A 20,950-nucleotide genomic window follows, 5' to 3' on the forward strand; every position below is an offset into this window, starting at 1 on the left:
TTATATATATCTGTTTTGCTGTTATGTGAGCATCACAGATTTTCAGCTTAGCAAGATATGCCATAGGACTAATAACATAGTGTGGGATATGCGTGGTGCTTTCTGAAACATGCATTTCATCCTGAAATGAAAATGCTGCCCTCTTAAAAGTTTGTCCACTGAGTGAGTGCTGTGTTTGAGAAGATTAATTCTATCTCTAGGAAATGTGTGATGAATAAAATGCCTTGATAATATCAGCTCAGTGACGTAAGCATTAAGATAAAAAATGTGCCTTGAGGTGCAGCTCCTTTTTCCCTTTCACAGTTGGGGGGAGACCTGTCCTTTCATCTGCTTCACTTGGGAGGAGCTGGAATTTCACTCTGGGCCATGCATTTGGTTGTTGTTTGAGTATTGTCTCTCTGGTAGCTAAAGTAATTTTTTTTTTTTTTAAGATCTCATTTATTGAGAGAGAAAACGAACAGGGGGAGGGGCAGAGGGACAAGTAGACAAGTAGACAGGGGAGCCTAACACGGGGCTTGCTATCAGGATCCTGAGATTATGCCCTGAGCTAAAATCAGATGCTTATTAACTGATTGAGCCACTCAGGCTCCTGTCATTCAGAATGTTAAAGCCAGTGCCTCATTGAGTCATTCCAGCTTTCAGTGTTTCCATGGAGAATTCTAAAGCCATTCTGTTTCTTCATCCAATGTAGATAACTTTGATTTTCTTGGTCTGAAACTTAATGATGATGGGTCTTGTCTGAGAGACAGACCATTTTTCTCTATTTGCATGGTACACTTGGAGGGCTTTTCCTTCTGGAACCTCATGTCTTCTGAGTAAGGTACTTAGGAATATGGCTACTGTATTTATAAATATAGGTAGTATGTAAATATAAAACTTATATTTACAAGTATGATAGTTATACTATGACCACTTGAATATTGGGTATTTGATTTAAAAATTTGCCTTTCTTGTTCCAGTTGTATGGTCCCTTTTTATAGTATTCCACTTCTGTTTTTTAAGTAAGAGCCTTCTTGAAATATTTCTATACCATAATTTTCATATTTTTATAATTTACCGTATCTCCTTGAAAATGAACAGTTCAGTTGTTTCTAGTATATTCAGAAAGTTGTGTGGCAGTCATTGCTATCAGTAGAACATTTGAAAAGAATCCCTGTGTCCATCAGCAGTCGCTCTCTATTCCTTCTCCCTAGTTCCTGACAACCACTAGTCTACTTTTTATTTCTATGGATTTGCCTGTTTTGGGACATTTCATGGAAATCACACAAACTGTAACTTTTTCTTGACTGCCTTCTTTCACTCACCACAATACCTTCAAAGTTCAACCATATTATACCATGAGTCATTCCTTTGTATTGCTGAATAAAATTCCACTGTGTGTAGATTTCACATTTTATTTCTCCATTCCTCTGTGGATTGACACTTGCTTCTACTTTTTGGCTATTGTGAATAATGTTGCTGTGAAAGTGGTTGTACAGATCTTTCTTACATTACTTGCATTCAGCTCTTGTGGTTAGATTTCAGAAGTGGAGCTGCTGGATCAAATACACTGCTATGTTTAGTATTTTGAGGAACCACCATTATGTTTTCCACAGCTGTTGCACCGTTTTGCATTCCCACTAGCAGTGCCAACAGTTGTTATTTTGGGTTTTGGATTGTTTTGTTTTATTTTCTTAGTGTTTGGGGATTTCAGTTGCCATCATAATTTATGGAAGCCTAGTTAGAATTATTATCCTTAATTAATTTCAGTATTAAAAACTTTACTCCTACATAGTTCTGTTTTCTCCCCTTGTTTCTTTTTCTGCTATGTTTATCTATACATCTTTAATATGCCCACTAACACATACAGTTTTGTACTTTTATTTCCTAAAGATTTTATTTATTTATTTGACAGAGATCACAAGTAGGCAGAGGCAGGCAGAGAAAGGGGGAAGCAGGCTCCCTGCTGAGCAGAGAGCCTGATGTGAGGCTCAATCCCAGGACCCTGGGGTCATGACCTTAGCCTAAGGCAGAGGCTTAACCCACTGAGCCACCTAGGCACCCCAGTTTTACACTTCTTGCTTTATGTAGTTTACTTTTAAGTCATGTAAGATATGAAAAAAGTTAAAAACAAAACATACATTTATATTATTGTATTTACCTAGATTTTATCTTTACCTTTGTAGTTCCTTTTACTGGTGTTTTTATTTTTTTTTTTTTATTTTTTTTTTTTTATACTTTTTTTTATTTTTTATAAACATATATTTTTATCCCCAGGGGTACAGGTCTGTGAATCACCAGGTTTACACACTTCACAGCACTCACCAAATCACATGCCCTCCCCAATGTCCATAATCCCAACCCCTTCTCCCAAACCCCCTCCCCTCGGCAACCCTCAGTTTGTTTTGTGAGATTAAGAGTCACTTATGGTTTGTCTCCCTCCCAATCCCATCTTGTTTCATTTATTCTTCTTCTACCCACTTAAGCCTCCATGTTGCATCACCACTTCCTCATATCAGGGAGATCATATGATAGTTGTCTTTCTCTGCTTGACTTATTTCGCTAAGCATGATACGCTCTAGTTCCATCCATGTTGTTGCAAATGGCAAGATTTCATTTCTTTTGATGGCTGCATAGTATTCCATTGTGTATATATACCACATCTTCTTGATCCATTCATCTGTTGATGGACATCTAGGTTCTTTCCATAGTTTGGCTATTGTGGACATTGCTGCTATAAACATTCGGGTGCATGTGCTCCTTTGGATCACTACATTTGTATCTTTAGGGTAAATACCCAATAGTGCAATTGCTGGGTCATAGGGCAGTTCTATTTTCAACATTTTGAGGAACCTCCATGCTGTTTTCCAGAGTGGCTGCACCAGCTTGCATTCCCACCAACAGTGTAGGAGGGTTCCCCTTTCTCCGCATCCTCGCCAGCATCTGTCATTTCCTGACTTGTTGATTTTAGCCATTCTGACTGGTGTGAGGTGATATCTCATTGTGGTTTTGATTTGTATTTCCCTGATGCCGAGTGATATGGAGCACTTTTTCATGTGTCTGTTCGCCATCTGGATGTCTTCTTTGCAGAAATGTCTGTTCATGTCCTCTGCCCATTTCTTGATTGGATTATTTGTTCTTTGGGTGTTGAGTTTGCTAAGTTCTTTATAGATTCTGGACACTAGTCCTTTATCTGATATGTCGTTTGCAAATATCTTCTCCCATTCTGTCAGTTGTCTTTTGATTTTGTTAACTGTTTCCTTTGCTGTGCAAAAGCTTTTGATCTTGATGAAATCCCAGTAGTTCATTTTTTCCCTTGCTTCCCTTGCCTTTTGCGTTGTTCCTAGGAAGATGTTGCTGCGGCAGAGGTCGAAGAGGTTGCTGCCCGTGTTCTCCTCAAGGATTTTGATGGATTCCTTTCGTACATTGAGGTCCTTCATCCATTTTGAGTCTATTTTTGTGTGTGGTGTAAGGAAATGGTCCAATTTCATTTTTCTGCATGTGGCTGTCCAATTTTCCCAGCACCATTTATTGAAAAGGCTGTCTTTTTTCCATTGGACATTCTTTCCTGCTTTGTCGAAGATTAGTTGACCATAGATTTGAGGGTCTATTTCTGGGCTCTCTATTCTGTTCCATTGATCTATGTGTCTGTTTTTGTGCCAGTACCATGCTGTCTTGATGATGACAGCTTTGTAATAGAGCCTGAAGTCCGGAATTGTGATGCCACCAACGTTGGCTTTCTTTTTCAATATCCCTTTGGCTATTCGAGGTCTTTTCTGGTTCCATATAAATTTTAGCATTATTTGTTCCATTTCTTTGAAAAAGATGGATGGTACTTTGATAGGAATTGCATTAAATGTGTAAATTGCTTTAGGTAGCATAGACATTTTTACAATATTTTACTGGTGTTTTTATAGTCATGTGGTTTTGGGCTAATGTATTGGCTTCTTTCATTTCAAACTGAAGGGCTTGTCTAATTTTTTATTTATCTAAAAATGTCTTAAATTTTCCTTCATTTTTCCCCCACTCAGAGTCTGCAATTCATTATATTTGGTGGTATGATTTCATGTAAAGACTGAAATATCTTTGGTCCAGAGAAGATTCTCTGCTTCATTATTTTTTTATTTTTAAGATTTTATTTATTTATTTGACAGAGAACACAAGTAGGCAGAGAGGCAGGCAGAGAGAGAGAGAGAGAGAGAGAGAGAGAAGCAGGCTCTGCACTGAGCAGAGAGCCCGATGTGGGGCTCGATCCCAGGACCCTGGGATCATGACCTGGACCGAAGGCAGAGGCTTTAAACCCGCTGAGCCACCCAGACGCCCCTCTCTGCTTCATTTTTGAAGGATAATTTTGTTGGATGTAGAATTCTTGGTTGAGCTTTTTAGGTTTTATTTTATGTGTGTATGTATTTGCTTGCTTATTTTCAAATTATTGAAGTATACTTGGTTGAGATTTCAAATTTCAAGTCCAAATATGTTATCCCAGTGCCACCTGGTCTCCACTGTTTCTTTTCTTTTCTTTTTTTTTTTTTTTAAGTGAGAAATTAATTATCTCATTGAGGATTTTTTGTATGCAATGAGTGGCTTCTCTCTTGTTGCTTTCTCTTTTTTTAAATTTAAATTCAATTAGCCAACATAGAGTACATCATTAGTTTCAGATGTAGTGTTCACTAATTCATCAGTTGGATATAAGACCCAGTGCTCATTACATTATGTGCCCTCCTTAATGCCCATCGCCCACTTACCCTGATCTCCCACCCACCTTCCCTCCAGCATCCCTCAGTTTCTTTCCCATAGTTAAGAGTCTCATGGTTTGTCTCCCTCTCTGATTTCTTCCCGTTTTCCCTCCCTTCTTCTATGATCCTCTGCACTGTTTCTTATATGCCACACATGAGTGAGATCATATGATAATTGTCCTTCTCTGATTGACTTATTTTGCTCAGTATAATACCTTTCAGTTCCATCCATGTTGATGTATGGTAAGATTTCATTCTTTCTGATGGCTTAGTAATATACCGTGCGTGCGTGCGTGCGTGTGTGTATGTGTGTATGCACATACCACATCTTTTTTTTTTTTTTTTTTTAAAGATTTTATTTATTTATTTGACAGAGAGAAATCACAAGTAGATGGAAAGGCAGGCAGAGAGAGAGAGAGGGAAGCAGGATCCCCGCTGAGCAGAGAGCCCGATGTGGGACTCGATCCCAGGACCCTGAGATCATGACCTGAGCCGAAGGCAGCGGCTTAACCCACTGAGCCACCCAGGCGCCCCGCACATACCACATCTTTATCCATTCATCTGTCAGTGGACATCTGGGCTGTTTCCATAGTTTGGCTATTGTGGACATTGCTGCTATAAACATTGGGGTGCAGGTACCCCTTTGGATCACCACATTTGTCTTTTTGGGGTAAATGCCCAGTAGTGCGATTGCTGGGTCATAGGGTAGCTCTATTTTCAACTTTCTGAGGAACCTCCATACTGTTTTTTAGAGTGGTTGCCTCAGCTTGCATTCCCACCAACAGTGTAGGAGGGTTCCCCTTTCTCTGCCTCCCCGCCAACATTTGTTGCTTCCTGACTTGTTTATTGTTGCGTTCAAGATTTTCTCTTTGTCTTTTCTTCCAGCAGTTTGTTTCTATTTTGTCTAGGTTAGGATTTCTTTAAGTTTATCCCATTTGACGTTTCTTGAACATGTAGATTAAAATTTTATATAAAATGTGTGAAGTTTTTGGCCATTATTTCACCATGTATTCTGCCTTTTTTCTCTCTTCTGGTAATTCCCATTATATGTATGTTGGTACATTAGTATTATAAGAACATGAACTCTTAGGCTCTGTCCTTTTTTTGTTTCTCAGGGTATTGCCAATTGATTCATCTTCAAGTTTGCAGCTTTTTTCTTCCCCCAGCAAAAATTTGTTGAGCCGTCTTGTGAAATTTTTAAAAAGGTTTTATTTCTTTGGGTAATCTCTATACCAACATGGGGCTTGAACCCACAACCCAGAGATCAAAAGTTGCTTGCTCTACTGACCAAGCCAGCCAGATGCCCTATTTAGTGAATTTCTTTCTTTCTTTCTTCTTTTCTTTTTAAAGATTTTATTTATTTATTTTTGACAGAGAGACATCACAAGTAGGCAGAGAGGCAGGCAGAGAGAGAGAGAGAGAAGCAGTCTCCCCACTGAGCAAAGAGCCGGATGCGGGCCTTGATCCCAGGACCCTGAGATCATGACCTGAGCCGAAGGCAGTGGCTTAATCCGCTGAGCCACACAGGCGCCCCTCTAGTGAATTTCTTATTTCAGTTTTTGTACTTTTCATTTTTAGAATTTCTCTGTGATTCTTATTTTTTTCTGTTTCTTCATTGATATTCTCTATTTGGTGATACATTGTTCTTATATTTTCCTTTAATTCTTTAGAAGTAATTTTCTTTAGTTCTTTCAACACATTTATAATAGTTGATTTCAAGTATTCATCTATTCAGTTCAGTGTCTGGGCTTCCTTTAAGGATAGTTTCCATTGACTAATTTTTTTTTTTCTCCCTGTATGGGCCATATTTTCTTGTTTTTCACAGGTGTAATTTTTTTATACTTGACTAGTTGAAACTGGTCATTTACAATAATCTGTTGTGACAACTTTGGAAATCCTTTTTACTCTCTCTTCACATGTTGTTGGTGGTGTTTGTTGTTTTTGTTGTTCCTTGTTTAAGTGATTTTCCTGAACGAATTGCATACAGTCTGTATTTTTATCTTTATTTTTTTATGTGTGTGGCTGCTGAAGTCTCTGGTTAACTTAGTGTTCAGCTAATGATTAGACAGAGATTTCCTTGAATGACTGTAACCAGTAAATCTTGTAGCCTTTGGTGAAGGGTTGTCTGTGTATGTTGAGGAATGTTTTCAGTGTTCTGGCAGGCAGTTTTTACATCGCTGCCTTCCCCTTTATTGGCTGCTTGTGCAGAGCCTCAAGGTCAGCCAGGCATGAGACCTTAGTGATTTCTTAGGTGTTTCCTCAAACTTTCTTGCACATATATGTAGCCTTGCAGATTCCCAGGAATATGTCAGATTTTTTCAAAGTTTCCTGCGAAGATATCTTTCTCCATTTTTCTTTGTAAGTTTTTTGGTCAGTGTCTTTGCTCCAGTTTTATCATCTCAGGCAGCTGCTGTGTTAAACAGTTGCTGTGGATTCTTTTTGGTCATGGCTTCAGGGAAAAGAGTCTCAACCATTAAGCATGCTGTGAATCAGGTCAAGTAAAACACTGTGAATGGGGATTCTGGAATATGCCAGAGAGGTAAAATAATTACAGTTCTCTTAGAATGGGGATTTTTATGCTGCTCCCCACTTGTTCAGCTCCTCCCAGTGGCTTTAAGGCTGCTGGTTTTCAAACTGCCGTGATTTGGGCTGTTGATTCTTTAGCTAGTGAGTTGGAGATGGAAATAAGATATAGCAAAACAGTGAAAAGCTTGTTGTCCTTACCAAGATTAGCCATTTTTCTTGAAGAATGCTCCTTGGATTGTTGCAAGTCTTTGTTTTCAGAGCCTGAAAAACTTGATTTTAACGGATTTTTGCCAATGTTTTATTTGCTTCTTTGGAGGAACAGATTTTCAGGGGTCCTTATTCTGTCATTTTGAAGGGCTCCTTCCATGTTAGTTTTTATAATTGCAGTATTTTCTTGATCTGTTTGGAAGTATTATGATATATTTTAAAAACTTCTCATTGCCTCTTCTTTCCTCTGTATTGTGATTTTGGAGTATGTATTTATTCATGTTGGTCTCTTTCACTTTAAAAATTTTGCTCGTGTGTCTTTGAATGCTTGGTTATCTGCTCATATTTAAGAATAGTGGACTAAAAAGTCAATGAAAAGTTCTGAGCGTATGGATGGGTCTTGTTGATTGTGAACAGACTAGTATTTGCTTTTATGAGATTATTTTAATTTTTAAAATTAATTAGTATTTGAGAGAGAGTCATGGGATTAGGAGGGAGAGGGAGAGAGAGAATCTTGAGCAGGCTCCACACCCAGCACAGAGCCAGACATGGGGCTCAATCTCATGACCCCGAGATCATGACCTGAGCTGAAATCGAGAGTCAGACGCCCGGCCAAATGAGCCACCCAGGCGCCCCTAAATTTATAAGATATTCTAGGAAGGAATAATTAGATCTAGATCTTATAGTAAAATAAGTGCCAGTTCGATTGAAGGGTTGAATATAAATTTTGAATTGAGAAAAACCAGGGGAAAATGGTATTGGTTACTTGTCAAAATTTAAATTTGAGATCCAGAGATTTAAAATGAAAAATGAAAAAAAAAAAGTTGGTGCCTTTTGAGAGTAATCCTTAGTTATATATGCAGTGTCTTTGAATGTATAAAACTCACCCTTTAAGGTATGTGCAAATTCGTTGGTCCCAGAGAGGCATTTCATATTGCTGTGTTCGGAGGTAGAGGCAAAGAAGCCACTCCTCAGGAATTCTTTGTTAGTGTTAGACTGTCCTGAAGCCAGCTAACTGGCCTCCTGAGGTGGTAAGCTTCTTAGGGATCCCCTGTATAGACATCGCTGAGCAGAGAATGAGGCAGCTAGTGAGACAGAAGTATGAGTAGAAGGCGAGGCACACCTGCCTGAGGAAATTCTGAATTCAAGTGCAGTACCAAAAGTACTAATCTTTTGTGCATTCTCATACCTAGTTGTTTGGGCCAGCTTGTGGGTAGCTTGTGGGTAGCTTATTGTAGGTGTGGGTAATGTGGCCCCAGTGAGGAGACCTTGCCACAGCGAGAGCATCTGCAGACTCTCCCACAGTGGCCACTGAGAATGGTGACTACTCTAACCAACAGTGGGTGAAATTCTTGCCTCTTGCAGGAATTTTAGGAACAACCAAGGTGGGAGGGCTGCCTTGTTCCTAAATTGCAAACTTGCAGGCCTGCTCACATCAGAGGGTGTAGTTGTGACACAATAAAGTGGGAAATTGGTCAGGGCATATGCCCTGGCAACCTGTGTAGTGACATTATTCACACGCTTTGTAAGCCACTGGAGATCTTTGGTGCTTTTAAGAGGGAAGGTGATGGAAACATCATAAGAATTTGATTCTGGGGCATTTTTTCCAGATCTTTTAGTAACCTCTGGATTTGAAAGTGAGTTTTACTCCTATCTGGTCCTGAGATGACAAAGAAGATTTTTGTAATTCAGTGCCAACTTTGATTCATTGGTAGTGGCTGCCTGGAGTGGCTTTGAGAAGGATTTTGAGGCTCCATCTGGGCTTTAGATGGACAGATGGGCAAAAAAGCTTGATATCTGCCATGGAATGGGAATGGGGGGAAGGCAGTATTTCAGGCTCCTTTATCCCCCTCACTTTATGTCCCCTTGCTGATGTGTAATTTTGGCTCCCCTCTTACTTAGAATGTGACATTCTAAGAAGAAAAGAATGAAGTAGAAGCTTTAGAAGTTAAGAACGTTACACACTTATCCTCTGGCCAGCTCGGTGCTGGACTCAGTGAATGAACTGTGGATGAATGGAGGCCAGGATGTACCTAGTTTCCATAGTGAGGACAGGAACAGGATTCACGCAGGGATGTAATGCTCCTGCATTACATGGTATTTGATGAATACAGAACACCAGAAGTATATAGTTCCCATCCCTATCCCGAAGGAGAGTCCATTGTAGTTGTGAAGAAAAGACAAACATGTTTGAACTAATTACAGCTTGTCTGACAGGACAGCTTGTAAGCAAGTACTAAAATTTTTAGTCTGGTCCTAGAAATGGGTGGTGTGGGTCTGAACGCAGAAGTACATTGCTTTGGACTCTCATCCTTCACTCTTACTCCAGCGTGTCTGTGTTTTGCTTCAGAAAGCCTCGTTTTTTTCTTGACTTCTACCAGGCAAGATTAGCACCGCTGCACCCCATCCTACTCCCAGTTTTTCTCTCATTACTGGTGTCACTAGGATGGAATGTTTTGACTGGTTAAGGAGTTTTGTTTCAATTTCAGTGTCAAGGTGACATTGATCCATTAACAGAAAATAAATGTAGATTTTTTTTCAGCTAAAGAATCTAGTCACAGTGCTTGTTTCTGGAGAAATTATTTAGAGCATTTTTAAAATTAAGCATAAGTCACAGGAAAGCCTTTATTTTGTAATGTCAGTGGATTCTGAAGATCTTTATTCTAAGTGATCACCAGTCTGTGCTTAGACAGAAATAGGAGAAACATATGCTTTTCATAATGTATACATTTTGTGTAGAGCGGTCAGTCCATTTAATACAGTGCCTGAGATCATGAGCTCTGGATTCTTACTCTCAGGGCTGCCTTCTCCACCTGAACTCACCATGTTAGCCAGAGTAAGTTTTCTGGTTTCCTCATCTGTGAAATGGAGATGATAATAATCTCGCATATGGCTATTGTAAGGATTGAGATTTTTCAGAGAGAGTCCTAAGCCAGTGCTTAGTCTATAATAAGTGCTCGATTATTGTTGGATGTTATTAATGTTATTAATGTAGTTATTGTTTTTGTTATTAGGTGGGTTTGTATCCTTGATTTTTTTTTTTTAAAGATTTTATTTATTTATTTGACAGAGAGAGATCACAAGTAGACAGAGAGGCAAGCAGAGAGAGAGAGAGAGAGAGAGAGAGAAGGAAGCAGGCTCCCTGTTGAGCAGAGAGCCTGATGCGGGACTCGATCCCAGGACCCTGAGATCATGACCTGAGCCAAAGGCAGTGGCTTAACCCATTGAGCCACCCAGGCGCCCCTGTATCCTTGATTTTTTGTGGGGGTGTGACTCAACTTCATATTAGTGTTTTAACATAATTGGCTATAAATGGTGACAGTTAATAGTTTCTATATATACAAGTATATATTTTTTTTCCCTACAGGTTGAATGTAATTTTTACAAAATTTGATGAAGTCCAAAAATCTGGAAACATGATACAGTCAGCAAACGGTAAGTAGAAAAAGCAGTCTTTCTATTTTTGCCTTTTCAGTTTTAGGTCAGTAATATGCTAGGTCTGAACAGCTGAATTTGATATCTTGAGGACAGTGTCTAGGTCTGAAGTCTTACCTCCATGTACCCACTTTCCCAGGCTAGAAACTGTGGTGGTGTTGCCAACCTTCTTTTGGAGCGCACACTGAACTCAGGAGCTTGGAGTCCTGGGCGATTCTGACTATAGCTGCCGCTCTGCTCCTAGTGCAAGTTCTTGTAGTCTTTTACCTGTGCTCTCACAGTGTCCTTCTGACCAGCGTCCTTGCTGTTATTCTTCCCAAGCACCTATGGGCTGTTTTTCATACAACAATCAGAATAGTCCTTCCTTTTTTATTACTCTTAAGTAAAAAAAATTTTTAAGTAGTTTCCACACCCAATGTGGAACTTGAACTCACGACCCTGGGATTGAGTCTCATGTTCTGTCCACTGCACCAGCCAGGCACCCCTCAAGTAGTCCTTTTCGGATATAACTGCTATGATGTTAATCCCTGGTTCAGAATCCTCCCGGGGTTTTCATCACATGGAGACTGCGGCTCAATGGCTCATCCTGGCCCACCAGGCCCTGCACATGCTCTGATGCTGACCACCATTCTCATGTCATCTGGTGTTCTTCCCCAGAGTTCTCTTGGCTCCCGTCCTGTTGACCTCCTTGCTAATTTTGAACATTCCAAGCTTCTGCTTCAGGGCCTCAGCGTTTACAATTCTTTCTGCTTGAAACATTTGTCCTCGGGGGTCTCTGTGGCCCTCCTCCTCCTCCTCATTCCACCGAGACCTCAGCTGCACACACACCGTATTACCAAGGCCAGCCAGGATAGCATGTCCGATGTTCTGAGGGAACTCTGTGCCTACATTCTGTTTAATGTTCTTCTTACTGCGTATCACTGCAAAATAGTTTGTTTGTTCATGGGGGTGAGGACATTGTATTATTCCCTTCTTTATCCTGAGCGCCTCAAGAGTCCCTGGCATGTGGTATAGGTATGCAGTAAATATTGTCAAATGAATAAACAAACAGAATAGTGGCTGAGACTTGAATTGTGACTTAATGTTTCTGGTACTTATATTTATTTTACTGTACTTGGTGATGATGGTTGAGGACAAGTGGTTATTTCTTGTGATTCCAGAAGGTGAAGAAAAGGCAAGTGAATTTGATGCATAACTGTGAATGAATGTATGAGTAAAGTCCTCACAAAGCAGTTGCCACCAAGAACTTTTTCTAACTTTGTTTTTTGTTTTTGCTTTTCTTTAAGATTTTATTTATTTGACAGAGATCACAAGGAGGCAGAGAGGCAGGCAGAGAGAGAAGGGGAAGCAGGCTTCCTGCTGAGACCCCCCCCACCCCGCTCCCCTAATGCTGGGCTCCATCCCAGGTTTCTGAGATCATGAACTGAGCCGAAGTCAGAGGCTTAACCCACTGAGCCACCCAGGCACCCCTTTTTCTAACTTTTGGATACCTCATTGCATCATAGCAATTTCTGAATTGCTAGGGATCTTAGATCACAGCATAGCTGTCAAATTTTGAAAACTTGAAGTCATAATAAAAGGTTGTCTCTTGGGGGAATGTCGCTGCTACTACATAGGGACCGAGCAGGGAACAGGATGTAGATCCTTAAGTCCTCCTCTGCTGTGTACCTGTCATTACCACTAAGGAATTTGTCTGTATATTATGTTTCTTAGAGACTGATTAAAGAGTTCTACACATGCTTTCACTAATCCCCCCTTATTTCTCTTCCATATGTTTATAAAAACAATACTAAAAGGGCAGAAAAAGAGTAGAGTAATTCTGCTATCACCAGTAAATCAGTGTTCATTTTTTCATACTCACTTAAAAACCATTGGTCTGTCACTGTATAATTTGTATATAATTTTATCATGGCATAACTTCTGTACATTGCCTCCTACTTTTTTTTTTTAAAGGATTTTACTATTATTTTTTTTAAAGATTGTTCATTTATTTATTTATCTGACAGAGATTACAAGTAGGCAGAGAGGCAGGCAGAGAGAGAGAGAGCAGAGAGCCCGATGTGGGGCTCGATCCCAGGACCCTGGGATCATGACCTGAGCTGAAGGCAGAGGCTTTAACCCACTGAGCGACCCAGGTGCCCCTAAGATTTTATTTTTAAGTCATGTCTGTATCCAACATGAACATGGAATTCGATCTTAAAAGCTTGAGATCGAGTAACACACTCTAGTGCCTGAGCCAGCCAGGTGCCCCCTACTTGTATACATGCTTTTGTATGTGCTTTCCAGTGCATTCCTGGTAGAGTTAGAACCAGAATCCTGGCCATGGGGGACTTACGCTCCTGTGGTGAGCGGTGTTGATGGCGTACATGGGCAGGGCTGCCCAGCGAGTTGCCAGACATGAGCTTTTAATTCTGTGTGTGTGTGTGAATTTGTGTAATTGGTGTGGTTTCCCAGTTTAAACCTTGGTACTTGTTGGTACCATGATAAAAAGTACTAGGTAAAGAGGTAGTGGTGGTGGCTGAAAAGTGAGTTTGTGCTTTAATAGCCTGTGTTATAAATCATAACTGTGAAACAGAATCTCATTATAATACTGGCACTAGGGAGGAGAAACACACCCATGCTGGAGGCCTTACCCAGTAGAGCCTTTGTATACTCTATGAGTTTTAATGAACACGACACACATGATTCACTCGAGCACTAAAATCCTGTGGCTTTGGGTGTGTCACAACAACATTTCATTCTAAATTTTCCATGTGTTGTAAATATTGTCCCTGCATATCCATATATGTATGTGTATGTGGTAAAGGGGTAGGATTGAGAATGAAGACAGTTCTTTCAGGCATCTGTGTTAAAAATAGCAGATGGCAAGGAAATCTTGAATTAAGAATTACTGGAGGCCTTTAAAATTTCAGCTTTTTGCTGTCCGTATGTAGTATTACTTTTTAATTGTTGGAACCAAAACAGATTCACGTAAAAGAGTATGTATTAAGATTTTAGAGTTCTTTAAACCGCTGAGCCACCCAGGCACCCCAAGATTTTAGAATTCTTAATCCAGATAAGTTTGGTCTCTCTATGCTTACTTTGAGAGACTGGTAAGATGTCCAGCAGCTGTCAAAAGAAAACCACCTAATCTGCTTTGCTCAAGTCAGTGAACATTTAGATAGCATAGAGAAACCGCATTTGGAAAATAATAAAACCCTCCTCTAATTTTTGTGTTTTTTTGGTTCACTGACTCCCAGTTTTTGAACCCTGCACGTCAGACCACTGACTGCTCTACTTCTCAGCTCTCCACGCTCTGCCGTCTTCAGTTCGCTGCTTATATAGGTACACTGTGATCTCTCTGAAATTTCCCGTTAGTTCCTGGAGTTGTCGTAGGTTTCTTGGCATTTTCTGCATAGACAAATCATCTGCAACTAGGATGCAGTTTTATCTCTCTCAGATTTATGTATTACTTACTTTTAAAAAAGATTTTATTTACTTATTTGTTACAGAGAGAGATCCCAAGTAGGCAGAGAGGCAGGCAGAGAGAGGAAGGGAGGAAGGCTCCCTGCTGAGCAGAGAGCCCGATGCAGGGCTTGATCCCAGGACCCTGAGATCATGACCTGAGCCGAAGGCAGAGGCTTAACCCACTGGGCCAGCCAGGCGCCCCTACTTCTTTTCTTGCCTTATTGCACTGGCTAGAATTTCCTCTTCTACATAATTAGAGGTGGTGGAAGTAGCCCTCTGGTTCCCAGTCTTAGGTCTTTCACAACTAAGTGTGATGTTAATTGTACGTTTTTTGTAGATCTTCTTTAGCAAAATGTGAGGTAGTTCTCATCTATTCCTTTTTATCTAAATTTTTATTAGAAGTCAGTGTTGGATTATTTTTGGGGGGGAAATTATCAGTGTATTTTAAATATTGAGATAAGTCTATACCAAAAATTTACTTTTTTTAAAGTGTATAATTTGTGTGTGTGTGTATTCATAGAATTGTGCAATTATTTAATTCCAGAATATTTTTATCACCCCCAAAGAATACCTGTGATCATTAGCACTCCCAATTTCCTTCTCCTCCCAGTCTGTGGCAACTTACTTTCTGTTTCAAGGGATTTGCCTATTCAGGACATTTTATATAAATGGAATCACACAACATATGGCTTTTTCTGTATGGCTTCTTTCACTTAGCGTAATGTTTTCAGGATTCACCCATGGGATAGCATGTATTAGAACTTCATTCCTTTTTATAGCTGAATAATATTTCACCGTTGTATGGATATACCACCTTATGTTTACCCACTCATCAGTTCATAGACATTTGAGTTTCTGCTTTTTAAATCTTGTGAACAGTGGTACCGTGAATATTTGAAAGTTTTTATGTGGAGATGTTTTCATTTCTCCCATGTATATACCTTGCAATAGAATGTTGGCTCCTGTGGTAACTCTGTATTTAACCTTTGCCTAGCTGGCACCTTGTTTTCCAAGTGGCTGCACCATTTTACATTCTCAATGACAATGTATGAAAGTTGTAATTTGTTCATATTTACGTCAATACTTGTTATTGTCTGTTTCTTTGATTATAGTCATCCTGGTGGGTGTGAAGTGTTGTCTTTACGGTTTTGATTTGCATTTCCCTGATGACTAGTGATGTTGAGCATTTTTTCATGTGCCTGTTGGCCATTTGTAAATCCTCTTTGGAAAAATGTCTGTTGAGTTCCTTTGTCCTTTTTTTTTTAAAGGTTGTTTGTGTTATTTATTTATTTATTTATAAATTGAAGTATAAATTGAAGTGTTATTTATTTATTTATAAATTTATTTATAAATTGGCACACAGTGTTACATTAATTTCAGGTCCACAGCATAGTGATTCCACAACTCTGATGTTGTAGAGTGCCACCACCATCTGTCACCATACAGCACTCTTACAGTACCATTGACTGTATTCCTTATGCTGCACCTTTCATCCCCATGATTTATTCATTCCGTAACTGGGAGCCTGAACCTTCCATTCCCCTTCACCCATTGGCCATTTTCCTACTCCCTGCTCCTCTGGCAACCATCAGTTTGTTCCCTGTATGAGTCTGTTTCCTCTCTTTGTTTCTGTGTTCATTCATTCATTTGTTTTGTTTTTAAAATTACACATGTAAGTAAAATCATATGGTATTTGTCTTTCTGATTTGTTTCACTTAACATAATACCCTTTAAGTCCATTCACGTTGTTACAAATGATAAGATCTCATTTTTTGTTAAGATTTTACTTATTTGAGAGAGAGAAAGAGAGGGAGCATGAGTGGGGGGAGGGGCCGAGGCAGAGGGAGGAAACAGACCCCACACTGAGCAGGGAGCCTGACATGGGGCTCAATCCCAAGGCCTTGGGATCTTGACCTGAGCTGAAGGCAGACACTTAACTGACTGAGCCACCCAGGTGCCCAGCTCTCATTCTTTTTTATGGCAGAGTAGACACCCCCACACACCCACCCCCATATACCCTCCCCACATGCACACCCACACATACCCACCATATTCTTTACCCATTCAACACTTGGGTTGCTTTCATATCTTGGCTATTTTAAGTAATGCTACAGTAAACATAGGGGTGCATATATCTTTTTGAATTAGTGTTTTTGTTTTGTCTTGGTAAATACCCAGGAATGGAATTACTAGGGTAATATGGTTATTTTTAATTTTTTTGAGGAACCTCCAAATTATTTTCCACAGTGGCTGCACAAATTTACATTCCCATGAACAGTGCACAAGGGTTCCTTCTCTACATATTTGCCAGCACTTGTTATTTCTTATTCTTTTGATTCTATCCATATGACAGGTGTAAGGTGATATCTAATTATGGTTTTGATTTGAGTTTCCCTGATGATCAGTGATGTTGAGTATCTTCTCATGTGTCTCTTGGCATCTATATGTCTTTGGTAAAATGTCTATTCAGATTCCTGCCCATGTTTTAACTGGATTGTTTGGTGTTTTGGTGTTTAATTGTAAAAGTTATCTATGTATGTTGGATATTAATTTTGTATTGGATAAAGCATTTGTAGATATCTTCTCCCATTCAGTAGACTGCCTTTTTGTTTTGTTGATGGTTTCCTTTGCTCTACAAAAGTTTTCTATTTTGATGTAGTACTGATAGTTTATTTTTGCTTTTGTTCCTCTTGTAATCTGTGAAAATGTTGCTAAGGTTGATGTCCAGGAAATTACTACCTGTGTTTTCTTTTAAGAGTTTTATAGTTTCAGGTCTCACATTTAAGTCCTTAATTCATTTTGAGTTTATTTTTGTGTATAGTGTAAAAAAGTGGTTCAGTTTAATTCTTTTGCATGTAGCTCTCCAGTTTTCCCAACAAACATTTATTTTGTAGTTTGAAGTTTTGTTATTGTTGTTTTTAAAGATTTTATTTATTTGACAAAGAGAGTCAGAGAGCACAGGTGATGGGAGGAGAATCCAGGACCCTGAGATCATGACCTGAGCCAAAGGCAGACGGACTGAACCACTTAGGCATCCCCTGTAGTTTCAAGTTTTTATTTAAGTTATAGTTAGTTAACATACAGTGTAATACTAGTTTCAGAACCAACATTGTTTATTGAAAAGACCGTCTTTTTCCCATTATATAGTCTTGCTTCCTTTGTCATAGATTAATTAACTATATAAACATTGGCTTATTTCTAGGCTCTCTGTTTGTTCCATTGATCTATATGTCAGTTTTTGTGTTGGTACCATACTGTTTTGACTTGCATATCTTTATATTATATCTTGAAATCTGGAATTGTGATACCTCTGGCTTTGTTCTGCTTTTTTTCCTGGTTAGTTCCGCAGTTTACGTCTTTTGTTGCTCCATACAAATTTTTAGGGTTCTTACAGTTTTGTGAAAAAGTCTACTGGTATTTTGACAGGAGTTGCATTGAATTTATAGATGGCTTTGGGTAATATGGACATTTTAACAATATTAATTCTTCCAGTCCATGAATGAGCATGATATATCTTTTCATTTGATTATATCATCTTCAGTTTCTCTTATCAGTGTTTTAGTTTTCAGAGTACAGGTCCTCGTCTCTATAAGCTAATTATTTTTAGGGTTTTTTTTTTTTTCTTTTTGGTACAATTGTAAATGGAATTGTTTTCTTAATTTTATTTTCTATTACTTTTTTTTTGGTGTATAGAAGTGCAATAGATTACTGTATTGTGATTTTGTATCCTGCAACCTATACTGGATTCATTTATAAGTTCTAATAACTTTTTTAGGGGGGAGGAGAGTCTTCAGAGTTTTCTATGTTTAGTATCACATCATCTGCAGTTAGTGACAGTTTTACTTCTTCCTTAGCAATTTGGATGCCTTTTACTTTTTTTCCCTGTTGATTGCTGTTCTTTGTCCATTTTTAAATTGGTGTTTGTCTTTTTGTTGTTGGACTGTAAGAATTCTTTATATCTTCTGGACATCAGACTCTTAATGGATATATGATTTGCAAATATTTTTCTCTGTTCCATGGGTTATCTTTTTTTTACTTGGTTGGTATTTAAAAGTTTTTAATTTTTATGAAATTTGTTACTTTTTTTGTTGTTACTTATGAATGGTAACCTTCATTTGAGTAAGAAAAGCTCTGGGTTTAAGCTAAGTTGAAAGAAGCTATTAATGTAATAGCAATACTTGTAGGGAAGAGATGAGTTTCATCGCAGGGTCTGTTTCTTGACATATTCAAAATTAGGTTGTTCTAAGATGTGTAATTGATTATGTTTATGTAACTCATGGGCTTAATATTTTTTAAGTGCACAATTGTGACTAAAAAACAGTAATGAAAAAGCAGCTGAGTAGCAATTGGAAAGGAGTGTCTTATCTGTAACAGAGCACTTCATCTTTGTAGGATTTTTGTTGTTGTTGTTGCTAGGTTACCCAAAGGCCTTTCAGCTTTGAATGGCAAGAATATGGGAGTTAAAAATATGTTGTTTTATAGATTTTTTTTCTTTTTTTCCATCTGCATATAATTAGCAAACCCCTTGAAGCAAAAATTACAGTTTTGCCTTCCATGGGTTTCAAAAAGCAAATTATTTTCTATGTAAGTCTTTCTCTTAATCATGCAGATGTGCTTATGCTCCCAGGAGAATTGGATTTTCAGCATGAAAGAGCCAATAATTACAGACTAGTCAGTGTCCTTTATCTGCGGCCACTTAATGATCTTTAATTAGATTTGATTGAAGTGAAGCCCATGGACATTAATTTGGTTAAAAATGTGCATGCTTTCGAGTTTCTTGAGCAAAGCTAACATGTTTATGAAGAAAGAATGAAAGTTTCATCCTGGTTAAATCTGTGAAAATTCCATAAAAATCCTGTAGCTAAAGAAAAAGAAAATACTGATTGCTGACAAAACTATAAACTAAATAACATAATTATAAAATTATCAACTAATACATGCCTGTATCTAGAGCATCATTTTCCTGCCAAATTGCATTCTGCCTTATGCTTTTCTACTAAAAAAAATTGTGTAATTTGAAAATGTTAGATGTCATTTCTGAGTTATTAGAAATGAGAAATACTGTAAAAATCTGAAAGTGACTAGACCAGTGTTATTAGGTAAGGTTTGAATTACTGCCCAGTGTAGCTGGGACAAAGCATTCATTTAAAGGTAAATTGAGTGTCGTCTTTGTTAAGAGTCAAGTCGTTATTATCTGTGTAGCCTAAAAACAGTGATTGTGAATAAGTGGATCAGGTGCTGGTCATGGGCTCCCATCCCCTCGCCTGCTTGTTTATTAGACTGTGTATATTACAAGGTCTGCAGTTCTGGTTTGGTATCTTAGGAAAGTGTTTCCATAGTCACAGGTCCAGGGATAATTATGTTAGATTATTTGCTGTCCTAAGGACAAGACCACCTGAAGTAGCCTGGGAGAGACTGTTTCTGACACCAGTATTAAGTAGGTCAAGCTGCAGCTGGCAGCTTCATCCTCTGTGTGGAACTGAGCTTGCTTTTTTGACATTATTCTTACTTAAGGTTTATGTTAGGAATGTTCTTCCCTGTTTTTTCAAGGGGAAAAATCAGTCAGTTAAAACTGTTTTTAATACCAGTATTAAAGAAGGCTCTCTTCCATGAGTAAAGTCAGAGGGAGAAGGTTCACGTCCCACTCAATCCCCTTTTTAAAATAATTACTTATATATAGTCCAGGCTTTTATTTTGGAAGAGGGAGGCAGTTGCCATTGGTGCAGATCACACTGAAGAAGGCGTGTGGGTGGGGAGTTGGCTGATGCTTAAGTTGCTGTGAGTAGGTGCAGCTTTCAGAGCAGTGTTTGTATTGTACCAAAATCGCGGATAGTCATGACTACTGGGAAAGGTAGGCTATTCTAATTTATTTTGAAATGCATTTGTAATTATTGCTGGTTTGCTAGGAAATAAGTAACATATTTAAGATATTTTATCGTTGCTTTGATAACTAAAAATTGTGAATGAAACTTAAAAGAATTGCTAGGAGTATTTCCATGGGGGCTGGGAAAAAACTGTGAGATGTATAGATGCATTAACATTAATGTTGACCTTCAACAACTAAGGAGAAAGAGGAGATAGGCACAAGAAGTGACATTAGCTGTGTTTCATCTTGTTTCTTGTGCTTTAAATTTTTCCCTGCAGCTTTTGTATTCACAGTATGTGGGGTTATGAAAATAAATTATTTTGCAATTACAAGACATTTGTTACTGAGTATAAGCTGTCTCCAAAGGAATCTGCTGGCCAGAAATTTCCAAGATTTTTCAGCAGAGGATAGAAAATGCATGTAACTCATAGCAGTATAGGGATGCTGCTTCTGTCTGGAAAATCACTGTGTAAAATTTTTCCTTCCCTGTGGACTGGCATTTTAAAAACAAAGAAATGGAACTGAAAAATTACAAAAGAATTGTTTTGCCAAAGTCTTACCGATTAGCCTTCCATCTTTGCATGGAGCTTTGACCCGGGTTTTGGTAGTACTGAAATGATCTTGAAAGAACCCCTCCCCGCTGTGAACAGGTTTGTATTTGAAGAAAGTGCAATAGATGTGATACAGACAACCTGTGTGGCTTCTTCCCCTTCCTGGCAGGCTTTTAATTTGTTGTCTCTGAAGGATCATTTCC

At 38.7% G+C, this 20,950-nt stretch overlaps 1 protein-coding gene across 5 annotated transcripts in view; it reads left to right on the forward strand.

Moving 5' to 3' along the window:
• Positions 1-20,950, forward strand: part of CLASP1 (cytoplasmic linker associated protein 1) — a 271,575-nt gene that overhangs the window by 107,192 nt on the left and 143,433 nt on the right. For all 5 annotated transcript variants that reach the window (XM_059166603.1, XM_059166604.1, XM_059166606.1 and 2 more), the window contains exon 8: positions 10,816-10,883. In XM_059166603.1, the coding sequence (XP_059022586.1) occupies positions 10,816-10,883 (68 nt within the window). The remainder of the gene's footprint in view (positions 1-10,815; positions 10,884-20,950) is intronic.

Source organism: Mustela lutreola, chromosome 3 (genome assembly GCF_030435805.1).
Source record: "Mustela lutreola isolate mMusLut2 chromosome 3, mMusLut2.pri, whole genome shotgun sequence".
In the NCBI taxonomy this organism is placed as follows: Eukaryota; Metazoa; Chordata; class Mammalia; order Carnivora; family Mustelidae; genus Mustela; species Mustela lutreola.